The sequence below is a fragment of the Chanodichthys erythropterus genome, chromosome 11 (genome assembly GCF_024489055.1).
Source record: "Chanodichthys erythropterus isolate Z2021 chromosome 11, ASM2448905v1, whole genome shotgun sequence".
In the NCBI taxonomy this organism is placed as follows: Eukaryota; Metazoa; Chordata; class Actinopteri; order Cypriniformes; family Xenocyprididae; genus Chanodichthys; species Chanodichthys erythropterus.
In genome coordinates, this window is record NC_090231.1 from 18,934,467 (window position 1) to 18,954,584 (window position 20,118).

Below are 20,118 nucleotides of genomic sequence, written 5' to 3' on the forward strand. Positions count from 1 at the left end.
TCTCACGTGTCTTTTAAATGTCCTCCGTTTTAGTGCATGCATTTTACTGTACATAGTTTTTATTAAATAAAGAAATCGTGATTGTTTCAGTTGTCTGTTTTATTTCATAACAGAGATTACAAAGCACTTTTTATTTACAGATTTTAAGTGTTCACGTTCAAGGAATAGTTTCACTTTTGTAAAATAGCATAGGATTGTTGATAGTGCAGCAAAAGCAGGACACAAGCACTGACATTGACAAGAGCCCTATCATATATTAATGTAATGTACAAATCAACAAAAGTATTGTAGTAGGCATGTTTTAAGCTGAAATGCACCATTGTGTGAGGTTTACTTCTGAAATCTTCAGGCTGTTTTATAGCCCAAAACTGTAGGACAACAAGCAACATGTTACATTTTTGCATTAATCAGCTCACTAAAGCAATGCATCACTCATGCCTACCTTCCCAGCGTGCCTCCTGCCTGTGTGTAGTATTTGTTGTAGTCTAGTCGTAACAGCAATTGTGCCAAGTCAGAGTTTATCTGGTGGTTACGTACACTGGAAAGAATCTTGAAGAGCAAGAATGACTGACGACTAAATCCCTGTAAAGTACAAGTACAGTAATGCCTATTAAAGCTCATTTCTGCCATATTAAAAAGTATACACTTTGTTATATCATAATTATAACATTGAGGCCTGGTTTCACAGGCCTAGATTAAGCCAGTAGTAGGCCTTAGTTAAATCAGACATTTGACTAGCTTTTACAAACATACCTTTGAAAAAAAAAAAACATACTGGTGTGAATCTTGAGACAAAACAATGGCACGGACACATTTTAAGATATGTGCAGATTTTAGTGCAAGATGCTTTCAGTTAAAACAGCCCAAACATGCGTTTTAGTCTAGGACTAGCTTAAGCCTTGTCTGTGAAACCAGACATAAAAAAAAAGTCTTGAGTTTGGAAGATTATGAAATTATTCCAAATGCTAGATAGTACTTATGAAAGACCATTTCTGCCACATTAGATTTTGTTTTTGGTAAATTATAATTATGACTATAGTTATAATTATTACTTGAAAGGCCAAAATTAAGATAAAAAGTAAATATTTTTTATTTTTAATATGCATTTTATCATTTATGTATATCATATTAGTATGTCATAATTTTAACTTTTTCACTTATTTCAACTTTGTCATAATTTACTTTTTATCTCAATTTTGTGTGTGTGTGTGTGTCATAATTATGGTTTACCAAAGCATGACTTTTTTTTCTTATGTGGAAGAAATTGTCTTCCATCAATACAATCTTGCATTAAGAATAATTTCAAAATCGATTCACAAAAGCAAAGCTACCTTCACAAGAATATCTAGCTGGGCGGTTCCTCTTTCATCCAGAGGCCCAAGATTCTGACTGACCAGGGAACAAAAGTTGTGACACAGGTCCAGAATTTCATTCAAACAGTGAAACACCTGGGAGAGAAATAAAATGAATATGTAACCAAAAGCAGAACACAGAATCTGGGATACACAGAGGTTTGTTCTGGACACTCACAGGCTTGAGCAATATGAAAGACTGTGCAAGAAGATTGCTGAGGAAATGGTCATGGGCCAATCGAATGCTCTCAAAGTCTCGCGTGGAGTTGATCTGTTGTAAGAGCTGTGAAAACTGAGACTCCAAAACGTCCACCTAAAGAACAATGCAAGAAAGGCCAAAATAATTATATTAAAATATATTCATTGTTCTTCTGCTTGAAATTTCCATATTAAACCCCAAACAATATTCAAGATTAGTATGTATAAGTATGATGAAAATATTTGGTAATCAGATTATTACCATTTCTCTCAAATGGATCCATTTCAAATAAATGCTGTTCTTTTATAAGCAGCAAATTTTTTTCCCCATCATTGATAATAAAGAAAATGTTTCTTGAGCAGCAAATCAGCATATTAGAATGATTTCTGAAGGATCATGATACTGAAGCCTGCCATCACAGGAATAAATTATATTCTTTAATAGTATTTAACAACATTAAACATGTTTTACAGTATTTTTGTCAAATAAATGCAGCCTAACAGACTTCTTTCAAAAACATGACTAAATTTATCGACCCCAAACCTTTTAACAGTAGTGCATGCACATCACCAGCAAAATACTTTTAACAGTGTGTAGTATGCAAATCGGGACACAGTCAAAGAGATGACTTAAGTTGTAACCTGAAGGTAATACTGAAGGTTGTCCACTAGGAAGGCCATATGGTTGCGGAGTCTCCATTTAACTGCATCCGTCTGGTTTGATTTAAGATGTTTGCGCTGCATCTGTAAGGCCCAGCAGTGCTGCAGCTCGGACTGGACACGACGCACACTCAGCAGGTAACGAAACACTACGTTATACCTGAAATGAAGCAAGGGTTAACTGTTCATACTGTTGATTAATAGAATATTAATATTAAATGCCTAATATGAAACAATGGCCTACTTCTCCAACACAGCAGGAGTGAAAAGGATATGTAGGGGCCATTGAACCTTGTAAGCCAATCCCAACGCTGCCCAGCCAGTGGGCGGAGCCTCACGAGGAGAATTCTCCTGTGGAGGAGTAGTGCCCTCTCGATTCCCAGAAGCCTCTGCAAGCACAATTATCCAATTATGTAAAGTATTTAATATGCCGAGACAAGGTTGGTGAGGGCTAAACATGCTAGTCAGTACACAATACCTTTGCTTTCTTTCCCTTGGTAGTCAATGGTGAGATGCAGGAGGGGCAAGAGATTGTCATCATCTAGCAGCACTTTATGAGCTGCTTGCTGAAATGCCACATTAACATCTGAAACAAATTCAGAGGAATAATGAAAAGGATGGAAGAATTTAAAGAGGGTGATTGATTTCATACTTTTTAAGAAAATCAATACCATGTTCAGTAACAGCAGATGGTGGGGTTTTCAGCATATGTTGAGCAAGGTCAATGAAGACCTGGTACAGTTCACCTCTTCCCAACAAGTAAAAGTCCTTTATGATCTGAAACAACAACAAATCATTCATTGTGAAAGCAAAAATGCACCAGCAAAAGCGTACCATCAACAAATTTCTCTCTTTACCTTAAGCTGCCCCAAAAGATCAGATTCCTCTACCATCAAAGTCCATAAGTGCTGCAAGAAAAGACAAACACAATGTCATCTGGTCACCTTCTGATATGTTGGTAGAGCTATTAGTGTGGGTAAATTTCATGAAAATATGATCATATTTCACCTTGAAAAAAAGTTAAATTTTGTATACAAGTTTTCATGAGTTTTCCAAACGTGAAATCACAATGTTAAAGGTGCCCTATAACTTTTTTTAAAAAGATGTAATATAAGTCTATGGTGTCCCCTGAATGTGTCTGTGAAGTTTCAGCTCAAAATACCCCATAGATTTTTTTTAATTCATTTTTTAACTGCCTATTTTGGGGCATAATTAGAAATGAGCCGATTCAGGGTGTGTGGCCCTTTAAATCTCGTGCTCCACACCCCAAGAGCTCGTGCTTGCCTTAAACAATATAAAAAAAGTTCAAACAGCTAATATAACCCTCAAAATGGATCTTTACAAAGTGTTCGTCATGCAGCATGTCTAATCGCGTAAGTACAGTGTTTATTTTGATGTTTACATTGATTCTGAATGAGTTTGAGGCTGTGCTCAGTGGCTAACGGCTAATGCTACACTGTTGGAGAGATTTATAAAGAATGAAGTTGTGTTTATGAACTATACAGACTGCAAGTGTTTAAAAATGAAAATAGCGACGGCTCTTGTCTCCGTGAATACAGTAAGAAACTATGGTAACTTTAACCACATTTAACAGTACATTAGCAACATGCTAACGAAACATTTAGAAAGACAATTTACAAATATCACTAAAAATATCATGTTATCAATCATATCAGTTATTATTGCTCCATCTGCCATTTTTTGCTATTGTCCTTGCTTGCTTACCTAGTCTGTTGATTATGCTGTGCACAGATCCAGATGTTAATACTGGCTGCCCTTGCCTAATGCCTTTCATAATGTTGGGAACATGAGCTGGCATATGCAAATTTTTGGGGGCGTACAAATTAATGATCCTGACTGTTACGTAACAGTCGGTGTTATGTTGAGATTCGCCTGTTCTTCAGAGGTCTTTTAAACAAATGAGATTTACATAAGAAGGAGGAAACAATGGAGTTTGGGACTCACTGTATGTCATTTCCATGTACTGAACTCTTGATATTTAACTATGCCGAGGTAAATTCAATTTTTGAATCTAGGGCACCTTTAAAATGTTATGAACCAAACCAATCAGCTATGAGGTGAAGCAAAACTTTGATTTGAAGCAAAGAATTATTTGAAAATCAGACAAAAAATACAAAGGTGCTGGACTGTGTACTTAACATCTTTGGTGAGCGGTTAATGTGGTGGTACTCATTTAAAAATGTTTATTTTATATATATTATATATTATATATATATATATTATATATTATATATTATATATATATATATATATATATATATATATATATATATATATATATATATATATATATATATATATATATATATATATATATATATATATATATAAGTATTTTGAGAGTGTACTGTATGAAGGCAGACTGATCATGGGGTGGCACTAAAGAGCTCTTTTGGCACATGTTGCTTTTTTCTACTGATTTGTGGAATTTTCTGTACAGTATAATGGTAATGTAGTTTTTCACAAGGAATTCTGCTATTACACACGATTATTTTAAAAATAAAATTAAATACCACCGATTAACAACCTATTAGCTCACAGTAGGTCTGTATTTAAAGCTTTATAAGTTATTGTTAAAAATCAATTTCCCTATGGAGAGAATAAAGAGTATTTACTTCCAGAACCCTACTGTAGCACTCTATAAGAATGAAAATAATGTCACAATGTCAAAAATCTTAATGGCTTAAAAATAGGCTTAATTTATCTCTTGATTATGGGTTGAATATGACCCAGAGATGTAACAGACATGTTTCATGGGATTCACCTTTGTATATCAATTTAGTTACTGGACCAACCTCAGCAACTGTGCTCCGAATGCCATCCACAAGATTCTCAAAGTCCACTAGACTAAAGAGAGGCTGCTGTTTGAGTCTGTGGAGCTCTGCTGCAAACATGTCCTCCTGATGCTTCAGTATAGACCCTGAACAACCACATGAGGGCAGCGTTACGAAACAAAACCATCACAAACACACCCGAACAGACCCAATATTCTCATTCACTCACCAGCTCGGGATGGGCTCTGGTTGTGATTTTCAAACATTTGCACTGACTCCCCAACAAAGAGGATTTTTTCAGCTACTCGAACAGGGATGTATGAGGGAAGCATCTCCACACGCAAGGAGAACTGCTGTAGGGAAGGTGCGAGCATGTTCTCTTCCTCAATCAGTCTCTACAGCAGGACATGAACAGAATGAACAGAAGACAGAAATTTCCAGAAAATGTATAAATTGTTATAATAAATCACAGCCAGTAAAAAACTGCCAATTTTGGATTCATGTACAAGCAGACCCAGTTTGGCTAAAAAAGTTTGTTAAATAATGCTAAATAATGTTTTATTATTATTATATTTATAAATTAATTTCCTTTTTTGTAATGAAAATACAAATAAGATAAAATAAAAGTGGTAACACTTTACATAAGGTTCCATTAGTTCACTTTGAGTAATACATTTGTTAGTGTTACGGTCTATGTGACGTCATGACACTTGCTTTAACTCTCTGTCTGAGTGTGTGTTTGTTTAGGTCCGCCCTTGTGCACCTGCGTCTCATTGCCTGTGCTTCTTAATTGAGTATAAAAGGATGCTGAAGTGGAGTATGGTAGGGCAGAGCAAATATTCACCAGCAAACAAGCTTTTATTTGAATTCCTTTTTCAATGTTTTTTGTTGATTTGTTGTTAATATTGGTTGCCTGCGTTAAGTTGGAACTTTCAGATATTGTTATTTGTTTTTGGTTCATTCTTTGTTGTTAAACTATTTAGAATTATTTTCATTTCTTGTTTCTCCGTTATGATACTTGTTTTCTTTTGCATTTGTTAATTTTGTTTTCCTAATAAATATTTAAACATCACATTTTGGTTTCATATGTCCTTTTTATGTTTCTTGCCCCTTCTTTTGAAGAATTTGAATAGGGGATCATTACAGTATTTATCTTTGTTAAAGTTAGTTCATAAAAATACAACTGTTCATTGTTAGTTCATGTTAGCTCAGGTCCATTATAAATAATATGAACAGATAGCTTTTGATTTTTATTATGTAGTAGTAAATGTTGATATTAAAATAAACTAAAATGAATAAACACATAGTATTCATTGTTCATGTTAACTAATATATAGTTAACTAATGTCAACAAACAGAACCTTTTTGTAAAGTGTTACTATAATTTTAAATTAAAATTGAAAGTTAAATAATTAAAATAAATATTTATTAATATTATAACCCAAATTCCAGAAAAGTTGGGACATTTTGTAAAATGCAGTAAAATCAAGAATCTATGATTTGTTCATTCTCTTTAACCTTTATTTAACTTACAAAAGTACAAAGAAAAATGTTCAGTGTTTTCACTGACCAACTTAATTGTATTTTTGTAAATATACATTTTGATTTCGAAGGCTGCTACACACTCCAAAAAAGTTGGTAAAGAGACGTGTTAACCTCTGTGTCATCTTTCCTTTTAATTACACTTTTTAATTGTTTGGGAGTTCAGGATACTAATTGCTGCTGTTTTGCAAGTGGAATTTTATCTCAACTGATAAAAAAACAGATGCTCAACAGTCTTTGTAAAATGTAATATGTAAAATGACCACAATGTCTCAACTTTTCTGGAATTATGGTTGTAATTTATTTAATATGAAATATTAATGATTCCACAATTGTTTGATTAACATTAATGAAGCAGACAGCCTATATATTAAGACCTATTGTACCAAACGGATCTAATATAATGTTACACATTGGATATTTTCCGGCAACAGTTAATCAAACATTAACAGATAATGTTTGCATGAATACTTGCCAAGACTTTTTTGACAAGACATTTTTTTTTTAAATACTGTAATTCTGTTTATATACAGGTGCATCTCATTTCCTTCAGTAATTCAACTCAAATTGTGGAACTCGTGTATTAAATAAATTCATTGCACACAGACTTTAAGTCTTTGGTTCTTTTAATTGTGATGATTTTGGCTCACATTTAACAAAAACCCACCAATTCACTATCTCAATAAATTAGAATACTTCATGAGATCAATACAATAAAGGAAAATGTTTTAAACAGAAATGTCAGGCTTCTGAAAAGTAGGTTCGTTTCAACCTGGAGGCGATCAACCTGTAGCACAGCTCAGGTGTAATGGAAGCCCAGGTTGCTTTGATAGCGGCCTTCAGGTCATCTGCACTGTTGGGTCTGGTGTCTCTCATGTTCCTCTTGACAATAACCCATAGATTCTCTATGGGGTTAAAGTTAGGTGAGTTTGATGGCCAATCAAACACAGTAACACCATGGGCACTGAACCAGCTTTTGGTACCTTTGGCAGTGTGGGCAGGTGCCAAGTCCTGCTGGAAAATGAAATCAGCATTTCCATAAAGCTTGTCAGCAGAAGGAAGCATGAAGTGCTCTTAAATTTCCTGCTAGATGGCTGTGTTGACTGTGGACTTCAGAAAACACAGTGGACCAACACCAGCAGATGACATGGCAGCCCAAATCATCACTGACTGTGGAAACTTCACACTGGACTTCAAGCAACATGGTTTCTGTGCCTATCCACTCTTCTTCCAGACTCTGGGACCTTGATTTCCAAATGAAATGCAAAATTTACTTTCATCTTAAAAGAGGACTTTGGACCACTGAGCAACAGTCCAGTTCTTTTTCTCCTTAGCCCAGGTAAGACGCTTCTGATGTTGTCTTTGGTTCAGAAGTGGCTTGGTACGTGGAATGTGACAGTTGTAACCCTTTTCCTGAAGATGTATATGTGCGGTGGCTCTTGATGCACTGACTCCAGCTTCAGTCCACTCCTTTTGAAGCTCTCCTGACCATCTTCTCAACCTGCGGTCATTCATTTCACTTGTACACCTTTTCCTACCACACTTTTTCCTTCCAGTCAACTTTCCATGAATATGCTTTGGCACAGCACTCTGCAAACAGCCAGCTCTTTCAGCAATGACCCTCTGTGGCTTACCCTCACTGTAGAGGGTTTTGATGATCGTCTTCTGGACAACTGTCAAGTCAGCAGACTTCCCCATGACTGCTGTTGGGATTACTGACCTAAACCCAGTATTTATAACCTGAGAATGGTAATTTAATAGAACTTGAAATTAAATATTCTAATAATTAGAGTTACTGATTTTTTGATGCTAGCTGTAATCATCAAAATGAAAGCAAAAAAAAAATCTGGAAATATTTGACTTTATGTCTAATAAATCTAGAATATATTTAAGTTTTATTTTTTGAATTAAATTACAGAAAAAAAAAAAAGTTTTTCATGCTATTCTAATTTATTGAGATGCACCTGTATGTATATCGGGATTGCGCGCTGAGGTGTCTTTGTGCGCGCTCTTCGGATCTGTCAGTCAGCATGAGTGAGATTGAAAATCACATTTCATTGGTTCAGACTCATGACACTGAGAATTCGCTATGAATATTCAAAAGTTGGAATGCTGCGCTTATATATATATATAAACATTGCTAAGATAAAAATTGATCAGTAGATATTTTGCTAGGCCCCCCTGTCAAGTATTTCATACATTTTTAGGCCTTGAAAATTGGAGTTGGATTATGACTATATAGTTTTCCAGCTTTTGTGTGTGTGTGTGTGTGTGTGTGTGTGTGTGTGTGTGTGTGTGTGTGTGTGTGTGTGTGTGTGTGTGTGTGTGTGTGTGTGTGTGTGTGTGTGTGTGTAAAAAATATGAAAAACTGAACTATTGGGCTAAAAAAATTGTTGAGCCTTGGACCTCCTTGCGTACATCTATATGGAAGTTTACATTTAGAGGCTAAGAAACCAGACACATGACTCAGCCTGAATCACATAATCTCAGGAAGTGCTGTTCAGGTATTTAATTGCTCACCAAATCCTGCAGCTCACGGAGCTGTTTTCCACTCAGCCCTCCAATACCCAGGTCCTCCTCTTCTTCCTCCTGTGCAGCTGTGGCTCCGCCAGCACTGGGGCCCTGCTTGACAAAAAACTCCTCACTCTGATCCAGCAGCAACCCGTGCAGCATCCACGCAGCCAGCTGCTTGTACATCACGCCATGGCACACTGCAAGAATCCTGCAAAACAGACACTACCATTAGAGGAGTAAAAATAGAATTATCTGTCTTACGTTCAAACGCCACGTGCATTAGGGGTTTTTAGCAGGGTTTTTGAGAGCTCACTTCTCTAAGGCCATCCTGACAGGAGGCAGTCCTCCACAGCTGTGCTTGTACACAGTCTCTAGGATCTGGCAGCCATGAATCTGTTGAAACAAGAAGAAAGTTTCAGAAGGTTATTATTTTCAACCATGCACTCTTCTAATCATTTACACAAACAGGTGGCACCCATCAAGTTACCAACCTTCTGAGACTTGATGGTCTCCACAACAACCATCACAGATGGGAAGAGAAGCTGAAACTGAACAACAGAATAAACTGCAAGTTAGACATATACTCAGTGCCCATATTAAAAATCTGGGACTTATTTTGATTTTATTTAAATCTAATTTTTTTTAAAATATGTAAAATATACACTGCTGGTCAAAGGTTTAGGGTCAGGTAGATTTTTTAAATTTCTTATGCCCACAAAAACTACTTTTATTTGATCAGAAATACAATAAAAATAGTAATCTTATGAAATATTATTACTTTGATGGCAAAGTTGTACTTTCAGCATCATTACTCCAGTCTTCAGTGTCACATGATCCTTTAGAAATCATTCTAATATGCTGATTTGCTGCTCAAGAAACATTTCCTATTATCATCAATGATGAAAATAGGTTTGTTTAATATTTTTGTGGAAACCGTGATACATTTTTCCCAGGATTTTTGATTCAAAATAACAGCATTTACTTGAAACTGATTTTTTTTGTAACATTATAAATATCTACGTTCACTTATGATTAATTAAAAAGTATGGATTTAAAGTATTAATTTCTTTAAATACTAGTATATAAAAAAATCTTACTGACCCCAAACTTTTTAACTGTAGTATAAGATAATTCCACATATTTCAGGCGATCGGGTCTACAGGTAAATATTCAAGTTCTCTCTTTACCTGTTCCAGCATGTAGTTTACATGAGAAATAGAGAGGTGTGGATCGCCAAGAAACTGTAGGAAAATTTTTAAAATGGTTTAATGTTATCTGCAAACGGCCATAAAAGCACCATAAGGACTTCAAATGTACAACCTCTTTTTCAAGGTCCAGTAAAGCCTGTCGATAGGGCTGCAGCATAGAGTTCAGCCCAGTGCAGAACGCACGCAGATAAATGCCATGAAGCCCAGACTGACTCGGCTGGCTGGAGTAGTGCTCCTGTGAAACATGGAGAAGAAATCACACTTCAGCCTCGATCGGATCAAGTCAAACACAAAATGAATGCATGAAGAATATGCTCGGATTACCTGTTGGTGGACATGACCCGTGTGTTGCTCTATGAATTCTGTGAAGCGCACATAGTCAGTGCCCATTTTACAGAGCCGATTGAGGACACTGGTTTCACTGGGATGGAGGAATGGAAGGTCCTGGGACACCTGTGATCAACAACACTTTATTTTATACAGGCATACAAACAGAGTGCTTTTTTTATGGACATGGTATATTTGAATTGTATGGTATTACCATGTTTTGGGCATGCACCATGGTAATACCTTTTTATGTACTATTTTACCATGGAGGTACCAATGCCACATTAAGGGATATTTTATAAATGTATTCATAAATGTGAAACAAAAACTACTGGCGTGTTAATTAAAAAATATTTTCCTGTTTCCGTACAGCTATGAGGCAATTTATCCATTCTGTAACAGAGATATTATCAGCTGCATCACTGACAGAATACTGCATAAAATACCTGCAATCCATTGCGTTTATTCCAAGTGAATATGGTCCCAGGATATCCACTGAGAGCCAGAAGCAACTCATGGATCATTTTACCGACGCTGCTAGTCAGAAAGCTTATCCAAATAAAACACACGATAATAAAAATACAGGTTGTACGTTCTCATCATTAATATTTTTGCACCGCCAAAACACCCGTCGCATGTTGATGACGCAGATCTCGATCGCGACAGGGGAAGTGCTCAGCCAGCTGCACTACTATTACATTTAACATAACAGTTTTACTATATACAGCTGATGAGGACTCAAACTCATCTGCGGAGAACATATTTAGAGGTAAACAGTGTTTATTTTCTCTTAACGAACTGTTGCAGAGTTTTTTGTGTGTTTTGCTATTTCATCATTTTACATGTATATGATTGACTATATATAGCGACTGCTTGGACTCATGAAATTAAAGTTGAGATTGGAGTCATGTAAATTCCCACAGGGTGAGCATTTAAATGCGTTACTAAAATGCTTTGGTAATTATATCGTGATAACTTGATAAATAATAATCTGTGCAATCTCGTATGAACTACTGTTGACTTAACACTAAGCTCTCTTACCTAAATTAATATACATGCTGATGTTTATGTATGAGCTGTCCTGTCTGCAAATTTAGATATCTTGCCAACCACTGATAATCTGTTTGTTTGTCTGTCACTGGGAAACATGCCTAGAATTTCAGCCCTCAGGCCTGAACCTGCTGTGTGGGACACTTGCTTTTTTATGAACTTCTCAAACTAACTTTTGATTGTTTTGCATGTTTTCAGTGATGGCGGAGGGGAGAGGAGCAGATATCGTCTCTGAGTTCCTCAGTCAGAATCCACACCTGGTGAACTGGGTGGAATCTTTAAGAGGACTCTGTGAGACAAACAAACAATGGCATGCTAGGAGAGAGTTTGTCCTGCGCAATATGGAGGCCTTTCCTACAATCCAACCTGGGACCCCAAGTCCTAGTTTAGACAGACTACTGTCTCTGTCTATGGTTTGGGCCAACCACGTGTTTTTGGGCTGTCGGTAATTGTCATTTTATCATGGACTTTGTTCATTTGTGGTTGTTTTTTGTTTTCATAAACTTAATGCACTTCGTATAACTTAAGTTCATTTATTCTGAAATATGTTACCCAAAAGTTTTGGTTCAGAAAGGCTATTTATTTATTTATGTTTTTATTTAAAGAAATTAATACCTTTATTCAGCAAAGATGCATTAAAATTCTTAAAAATTGACACTGTAAAGACCTTTATAATGACACAAAAGATTTCTATTTCAAATAAATGCTTTTCTTTTGAAATTTATGTTCATTAAAGAATCCTGAACTTTTTTTTCATGTTTTTTCACAAAAATATTAAGCAGCACAACTTTTTTCAACATTGACAATAATAAGAAATGGCTACTGGAAATTCAACTTTGCCATCACAGGAATAAATTGTATTTTAGAATATATTAAATTTATTTTAAATTGTAATATTTCGTAAAATTTGTACTGTATTTATGATCAAATAAATGCAGCTTTGGTTTACAATAAAAATTAGTGTACAATAAAATGTCTTTACATAACATGTCTTTAAATACACCTCTTCTGTGATGAGCATGTTTTACCTTTCTGTATTAAAATTCATTTTAAAGTTTTTTTGGGGACATAAAGTAGAAAATGTGAAGGTGAAAGAACTGTCCTGATATCGTAATGAAGATTAAAATAATACAATTCTTGAAAAGAAAGGATAGTCTGACATAATCTTTTATTATTATCTCAAAACAATTAGTGGATCATTTTTGTTATTGGTATTATTAATATTTAAAAAATGCTCGCCAAACAAAAGTCATGTCTCACTTCTAATACATTTCTAATAACTTGTCACATGTGTTTTAAACTTGATTTTTAAAAGATTCCTTTTCCTCTTTTTATTGAGAGCACTCTTATTTGTCATTGACCCTAATGTAGATATCCACAGCCTGTTATGGACAAAGTAAATGAGATGGCAGAAGGAATCACTGTGATTGAGGCCCCTGAGCGAAAGACTAGAGATGAAATCATGGGAAAAACAAAAAGACCTGCAGTTTCAGGTAAATGGACTGTCTTTAATGTGTATCATTGAGTTAATATCAAATCCTCATTTAATGAGGAGCCAATATAATCAGTTAGAAATGATTGTCCTATTTTATATTAGGTGTCTTTAACTACTATTTACCAACATTTAATCATTTGATACAGTGCACTTATTGTGCACAGACATGTTTTTACGTTGCACTTTTATTTTAAACAATACCTGCATGTAGTTACAGCTGTTATTAATTTCTGTAATTACATTTATAATTACACTACCCTTAAACCTACCTCTAAACCTGTCTCTAACCTTACCCGTATCCCACCTCAATAGTTGCAAAAGTGTTTTGCAATAAAACATTAACACAATAAGTACATTGTACTTTTTTTGATGCAAGTACATGGTAGTTAAGGACACCTAATATGAAGTGTGACCCATATTATAAATACCTCGGTATAGTGCTTGACCATGAGTTTAAATGGGGCATGCTGACCGATTATTTAAGTATGAAGACACAACAGTATTCTTATAGAAATTACCTTCCTTTAACATGTAATATATTTCTGTGATCAAGGCTGAATTTTCAGCATCATTACTCCAGTTTTCAGTGTCACATGATCCTTCAGAAATCTAATATGCTGATTTGCTGCTCAAGAAACATTTACTATTATTCTCAATGTTAAAAACTCTTGTGCTGCTCAATATTTTTTGTGGAAAATGTTTATCTGGATTTTTCGATAAATAGAAAGTTCAAAACATCAACATTTATTTATTTGAAACGGAAGTATTTTGTAACATTATAAATGTCTTTGTTGGCACTTTTGATCAATTTAATGTGTCCTTGCTGAATAAAAGTATAACTTTCTTTTTAAAAAATTAAATCTTACTGAGCACAAACTTTTGAACATAGTATAATAGCTGAGCTTTTTTTCTGTATTTTGCAGCACTGGATGCTGACTACCAGGGTAAGAAAGCTAAACCTAGTGATACAGATGTTAAAGCTTATGCGAAGAGCGTTGGGCGTCCAGCTGCCAGTACTCTGAAATCAGGCCCTCCTCCAGGGGCTCCCGCAGAACACCAGCCCTTTTTTAATCGACTCTACAAGGCAGTTGCTTGGAAGCTTGTGTCTGCTGGCGGCTTTGGCCCCAACCTGGAACACTTCGAAATCTTGCGCAGTTGTGTGGAGTCATGCAAGGCCAGTCTAAGCTGTGTGTTCGTACCTCTCAAAGACATTCCTGACCTGCCTATGGTACGTACCCAAAAAGAAGGCCAGGTGTGTGAACTGCGCTGCCACAATGTCTACATTGGTACGGGCTACGGGCGTGATGATTGCGCCGCCAGGTCAATGGCCTCTAAAGAAGCACTCAAAGTTTTTCAAGGGCATAAAGTGACAGTGAAAGTTTGCCGCCGCAGGTTCCGAGGACGAGACGTCGACGATTTGGTTCTGCTGGATGAACAGTCCAGGAGCCAAGTTTTCCCTCCAGCTCTCAGCTATCCTTTTCAGGAAGATCAGTAAAGCTCCATTCTGCCACAGTGATATAAAAGATATAAAGCCGTGAAGACGTTCCTCGCTGCCGTTCCAAAGAATTTCATTTGTTCAGTTTTCAGTTTAATAGGACCGGTAGGTTTATTTAGTTGTTTGTAAAAGGTATCTAAAAAAAAAAAAACAAGTGCCAGTCATTTTTGTGCTTGTAAAACGCTAACTCTGTTGCTTTAGACTCTTGTTTATGGTTTGTGGTTGTGAAGTTGAGATGATTTAGATTTTCATGTTTTTTGAGCATCCATAACTGCAGTTGTAGTTCTGTCTGACCTATGAAATATGTTGGCAGTTTAAAAAGCTGCTATTTTAATTAGTAAAAATGTCAACTTTTGTTTTATTTATTTCTGAAACATTACATTGAGAATATACAGTCTGCAGTTGACAGCGATTGGATTTGTCCATGTCCAATATTCAAAAGAATAAATCCTGAATTAATTCATGAATGTTAACAATATGTGTAAATTTTAACAATTAATGGTTAAACTGATTTAAGATCGTTAACACAATAATAAAAAATCTTATCGTTAGCATTGATATCTAGATTTCGTGACACTACTTTCCCCCTGCTTCACATGTATATTGGACAATTTTTATTTATTAAACATTTTAACCACTTTCTTGGTCATACACTGTGACAAAGTATGGTAATGTTGTTGCTGTTGTGGACCTTTGGGCAGATTTTTTTTGAATGTCAAATAAAAACAGCCTTGTTGAATGTTGAAGGCTTGTTGAAGCAGAATTATCAAAATGTAAGTGTTTGGTTTAATGTATCTCAGTCTTATAAACTGCTAAGTTTACTTGAGGTTTAACTGGGGTCCAGTGTTCATACTGGGGTTCATATGTTCCTTCTATCCCTCTGTTTTCTGTTTTGTAGTGACATTTTAAAAATAAAAATTCTTAGTGCTCACTATTTTATCAAAATAAAATTAATTATGGCTCCAAGCAACAGAGGTATTTTATTCATTACCACAGGTATTTGTACTGTTTTTCTGCCTTAAAAGTGTCTGGACATCAGAGACCGTAAGCCATAGAGATCTCAGACTTGATGGGGTGGTTCCAAATGCACCCCCCACCCACTACTCGGGCACACACACACACACGTGTCCCACACTAGGTGGCGCTACAATAAGTACATTTGTGTTTTAATAAATCTGGAACTACAAGGGCTAGAAACAAAATATTCTAGATTTCATAGTTTTCTGACATTTTTAGTTTTCTGAAAAACCTACTCTTGTGAGACCCTTGATTTGTGATCAAGCATTTTATTTCCATCAAGAGATGCATCTTGTATTGACAATGCAAGTGGTGAGCACTCTGTAAAGTCTAATCAAGCACATCGCAAAGACTTTCAATGAATATTAAATTGAAAATTATTTTCATTTATTTATTTAATTTAAATTCAATTAAATGTAAAGTCTGAAGTCAGAAGTGCCAATTCATGTGTGAAAATTATCCATTCAATCATTCTTTCACAATTTGAACTTGATGAATCTTGGCTTTGTTACACCCTGTCCTAACTACACGCGATGCGATAAGATTCCAGCGTCAAGTAATTTGACTGTCCACGCTAGGACACAACGCGACAATGAGAAGCGAGAAAATCAATCAAAAACCACAGCCAATCAGAAGAGGTGGGCGGGCTCTCTTGGCAAGAAGAGCACAGCAGAAGCAATGAAATGGGCAAGTACGTAGTAAAATTCATAAATATTACAGCATTTAAACATTATTTAAAGTACATACGGAGTGACAATACACTTGTTTATTCGCATTGAGTTGACTTTATTTATTTTCAAGATCTGAGGTGAATTAGCCAGTGTTGTTTTCATTACAGCTAAAGCTTGGAACACAGAGTGATATTCAAACTCACATTAGACCCTTTTAAAGGTGCCCTAGAATCAAAAATTGAATTTACCTCGGCATAGTTGAATAACAAGAGTTCAAGGCAAGGCAAGGCAATTTTATTTGTATAGCACATTTCATACACAATGGTAATTCAAAGTGCTTTACATAAAAAAGAATAATAAAAATAGATCATAAGGAATAGAAATAACAGTAAAAACAGAATTTTGCTATCTGGATGGAAGAGCTAGGAAGTCTCAGGGAGTTTGTTGTTGTTGTTGTTGTTGTCCATCAGAGCGGATCAGAATGGATCTTCCTCACACGACAGGACTGCTACCTGTTAAGGCACTTCAAACTGATAAACAAAGTTTCAATCTCCCCTTTTGCCAAGACACCTCAAACTGCACCACACAGCCCTAATCCCCCTTCCGGAGATATCTTATCTATGCAACGCAGTTCAAATTTCCCCTTTGGAAAGTGTCTTGACTGTAATCCAGAGATATCTTAACCATGCACTACAGCTTAAATTTCCCCATGGTTTGTCCCCTTATCCAAATTTACCAAATTTTAACCTAATCACTTTCTTCCTAATTCTCCCAGCTCTTTCAACCAGACAGCAATATTTAAAATGCATTAAAAATCAGAATAACAAGATGATACATAAAAGATATAAAATACATTAAAAATGAAATAAAAACAGGAAAAGGAATTAAAAGAATAATAAGATAATATGTATAAAATAAAGTGCAAACAGTTCGGACATAGCACAGTGCTCAATCAGCAAATGCGTAGATAAAAAGATGTGTTTTGAGTCTGGATTTGAATGTGGCTACTGTTGGAGCACACCTGGGGCCTGTACCATGATGGTAGATGAACAAACTCAGGGTTATAGGATTAGTTTCGAGTTGACAAAACCAAACCACTCCAATCCGGCTTTGTTGGTACCATGATGCTGATCATCAACTTTCTCTGTCAACTCAGGCTTTGATCCTAAGTTTGTGAAGTGTGTGCACATGAATCTGTGACATCAGTGGTGAACAGCCAATCACATGCCTTGCAACAGAAATAAACTGTGATTTACTTCTCACGAGAGAGCCAGCGAGATTCAATTCACTGAAAATTAAGAATTTAAACGCATTTACACTAATGGAAAATACCTATCTTTGAAAGAGGACAAATAAAAGAAATGATCTTTCTCTATCAGTCCAAGTGAAGATAGTTTATATGGTTAATAATATATAGCGATAGAGACTCAAACATACAAGCTCACATGTAGTCATATTTAAATAGTATATTTACACCTTATTTATATTAGCCTACATATGATCAATATTCATTGAAACTAAGTGCTTAATAACAACTGTTAAACTAAACTTGCATGTGTGTAATGGATTAATAAAAATATAGATCATATACAAATCATATATAAATTATATTATCATTAAAACCAGACAATTTCATCATTAAATATTTGTTTTTACTATATAATGACCTTTAATTTGGAGGAAGAGAAACTGGGGGAGTGACTTTATTGCGTTGGGTGTGTCAGTGTCACTTAGCTTACACCTGATTGGTCCAATTTCAGTTTGAGATCTCTAACCCTGAACATAACCTGCCCCGGAGCAGGTTAGCCGTGGAGTGTAAGTTACCATGGCGATGAACACCGCTAAAAGCCAAGTCACTTTCATGGTACCTAAAACCCAGGATTGGTGCAAACTAATCTGAAATTTACCTGGCTAGCCAGCTAATCCAGCTTCATGGTACAGGCCCCTGATCTCTTCTGGAAGCTGGTTCCAGCTGCGGCTGGCGTAACAGCTAAAAGCAGACTCAGTACATGGAAAAGACATACGTTGACTTTCAAACTCCATTGCTTCCTCCTTCTTATATAAATCTCATTTGTTTAAAAGACCTCCGGAAAACAGGCAAATCTCAACATAACACTGACTGTTATGTAACAGTCGGGATCATTAATATGTACGCCCCCAATATTTGCATATGCCAGCCCATGTTCAAGGCATTACACAAGGGCAGCCAGTATTAACGTCTGGATCTGTGCAGAGCTGAATCATCAGACTAGGTAAGCAAACAAGAACAATAGCTAAAAATGGCAGATGGAGCAATAATAACTGACATGATCCATGATAACATGATATTTTTAGTGATATTTGTAAATTGCCTTTCTAAATGTTTCGTTAGCGTGTTGCTAATGTACTGTTAAATGTGGTTAAAGTTACCATTGTTTATTACTGTATTCACGGAGACAAGAGCCGTCACTATTTTCATTTTTAAACACTTGCAGTCTGTATAATGCATAAACACAACTTCATTCTTTATAAATCTCTCCAACAGTGTAGCATTAGCCGTTAGCCACGGAGCACAGCCTCAAACTCATTCAGAATCAAATGTAATACATCCAAATAAATACTATACTCACAGGAATCGATGCATGCATGCAGAATGCATGATGAACATCTTGTAAAGATCCATTTGAGGGTTATATTAGCTGTGTGAACTTTGTTTATGCACTGTATAACTGCACATATAGCAGAGAGCTCGGGAGGGCAGGGAGCGTGCGATTTAAAGGGGCCGCAGCCTGAATCGGTGCATAGTAGATGATGCCCCAAAATAGGCAGTTAAAAAAATGAATTAAAAAAAATCTATGGGGTATTTTGAGCTGAAATTTCACAGACACATTCAGGGGACACCTTAGACTTATATCACATCTTTTGAAAAGACGTTCTATGGTACCTTTAACATTAAATAAAGCACATAAACAGTACCTGATTTTATCATTGCCATACTTCGTGTTGCATTTCCAGCCATGATGTCGCGTTTCTAAAATAGAAGCATCGCGGCGCATCTGGTTAGGACAAAAACTCAGATTAACATGGAAAAGATACCTTTTATCGCGTGTCGCGGCATTGCATCGCCTCTGGTTAGGACACGGTGTTATCCTGGAATATGGCCATGATGTGTCTTCCTACATGGTTGTTTAAGAAATGAATAGCTACAAACTTCATCAGTTAAGGTTAGAAGAACTATCATAGAGTCTATCCTATGATCCTTAATACCTAGCCTATTTGTGAGTTGCCAGACATGACTGAATATATTGCTGTATAGGCTAATGAAAATGAGGAAACAATGGCATTTTGGATTTACAAAATTTTGAGTCGCAATTAAATGTAGCCTAACTGTTTAACACGAGTCCGCATACACTGATCACATATCAGTAAAAAAAATTAAGTTTAACAGTAAAAGTGAGTTATTTGTCTATTGTGACAACAGATTATATTGCTGTTTCATCAAACCCTTTCAGTAAATGTCAGTAAGTTTATTTGTTTGCTTGAGAGATGGATCAATTCCTGTTTACATGACATGAAAATGTTCATAACTGGCAAAGAACTATTTTTGTAAACAAACTAGGGATATCACTAGATTCAGCCTAAAAGTTTTTGTGTGTGTGTAACAATTATTTGTGTAGATTCCATATCAAACACTGTAGCAGTTTGATTGTGTTTACATCACCTCAGTGATCTCTTGTAAGAGCAGATAATTGTTACCTAAAGTAAATGACAATTTTATTACACATCACATACTGCTTTGCTCATATATACCACAT

The 20,118-nt window shown here is 35.7% G+C and overlaps 2 protein-coding genes across 2 annotated transcripts; one reads left to right on the forward strand and one right to left on the reverse strand.

Moving 5' to 3' along the window:
• Window positions 1-104: 104 nt before the first annotated feature.
• tubgcp4 (tubulin gamma complex component 4) lies at window positions 105-11,231 on the reverse strand. The gene is made up of 18 exons (XM_067401972.1): window positions 11,043-11,231; window positions 10,594-10,722; window positions 10,382-10,504; window positions 10,249-10,302; window positions 9,553-9,609; window positions 9,375-9,454; window positions 9,068-9,269; window positions 5,235-5,400; window positions 5,027-5,151; window positions 3,068-3,118; window positions 2,882-2,987; window positions 2,689-2,796; window positions 2,455-2,599; window positions 2,193-2,370; window positions 1,531-1,665; window positions 1,332-1,448; window positions 443-582; window positions 105-368 (listed from the first exon to the last, which is right to left on the reverse strand). Exons 1-18 carry the CDS (start codon window positions 11,118-11,120, stop codon window positions 356-358), a joined length of 2,007 nt encoding a protein of 668 aa, XP_067258073.1. The 5' UTR covers window positions 11,121-11,231; the 3' UTR covers window positions 105-355.
• cdkn2aip (CDKN2A interacting protein) lies at window positions 11,229-15,590 on the forward strand. The gene is made up of 4 exons (XM_067401973.1): window positions 11,229-11,365; window positions 11,845-12,091; window positions 13,018-13,139; window positions 14,065-15,590. The coding sequence occupies exons 2-4, from the start codon at window positions 11,847-11,849 to the stop codon at window positions 14,634-14,636; spliced, it is 939 nt and encodes a 312-aa protein (XP_067258074.1). The 5' UTR covers window positions 11,229-11,365; window positions 11,845-11,846; the 3' UTR covers window positions 14,637-15,590.
• Window positions 15,591-20,118: the final 4,528 nt, after the last annotated feature.

What these genes read in the sequence shown, in the direction of transcription:
- cdkn2aip (XM_067401973.1), top strand. Translation starts at nt 11,847, where the DNA reads ATGGCGGAGGGGAGAGGAGCAGATATCGTCTCTGAGTTCCTCAGTCAG. An exon ending in CACGTGTTTTTGGGCTGTCG is followed by an intron (nt 12,092 to 13,017) that starts GTAATTGTCATT and finishes ACCCTAATGTAG; the next exon opens with ATATCCACAGCCTGTTATGG. An exon ending in AAAAAGACCTGCAGTTTCAG is followed by an intron (nt 13,140 to 14,064) that starts GTAAATGGACTG and finishes TGTATTTTGCAG; the next exon opens with CACTGGATGCTGACTACCAG.
- tubgcp4 (XM_067401972.1), bottom strand. Translation starts at nt 11,120, where the DNA reads ATGATCCATGAGTTGCTTCTGGCTCTCAGTGGATATCCTGGGACCATA. An exon ending in GTCAGGATGGCCTTAGAGAA is followed by an intron (nt 9,270 to 9,374) that starts GTGAGCTCTCAA and finishes TCTGTTTTGCAG; the next exon opens with GATTCTTGCAGTGTGCCATG. An exon ending in TTCGGAGCACAGTTGCTGAG is followed by an intron (nt 3,119 to 5,026) that starts GTTGGTCCAGTA and finishes CTTTTCTTGCAG; the next exon opens with CACTTATGGACTTTGATGGT.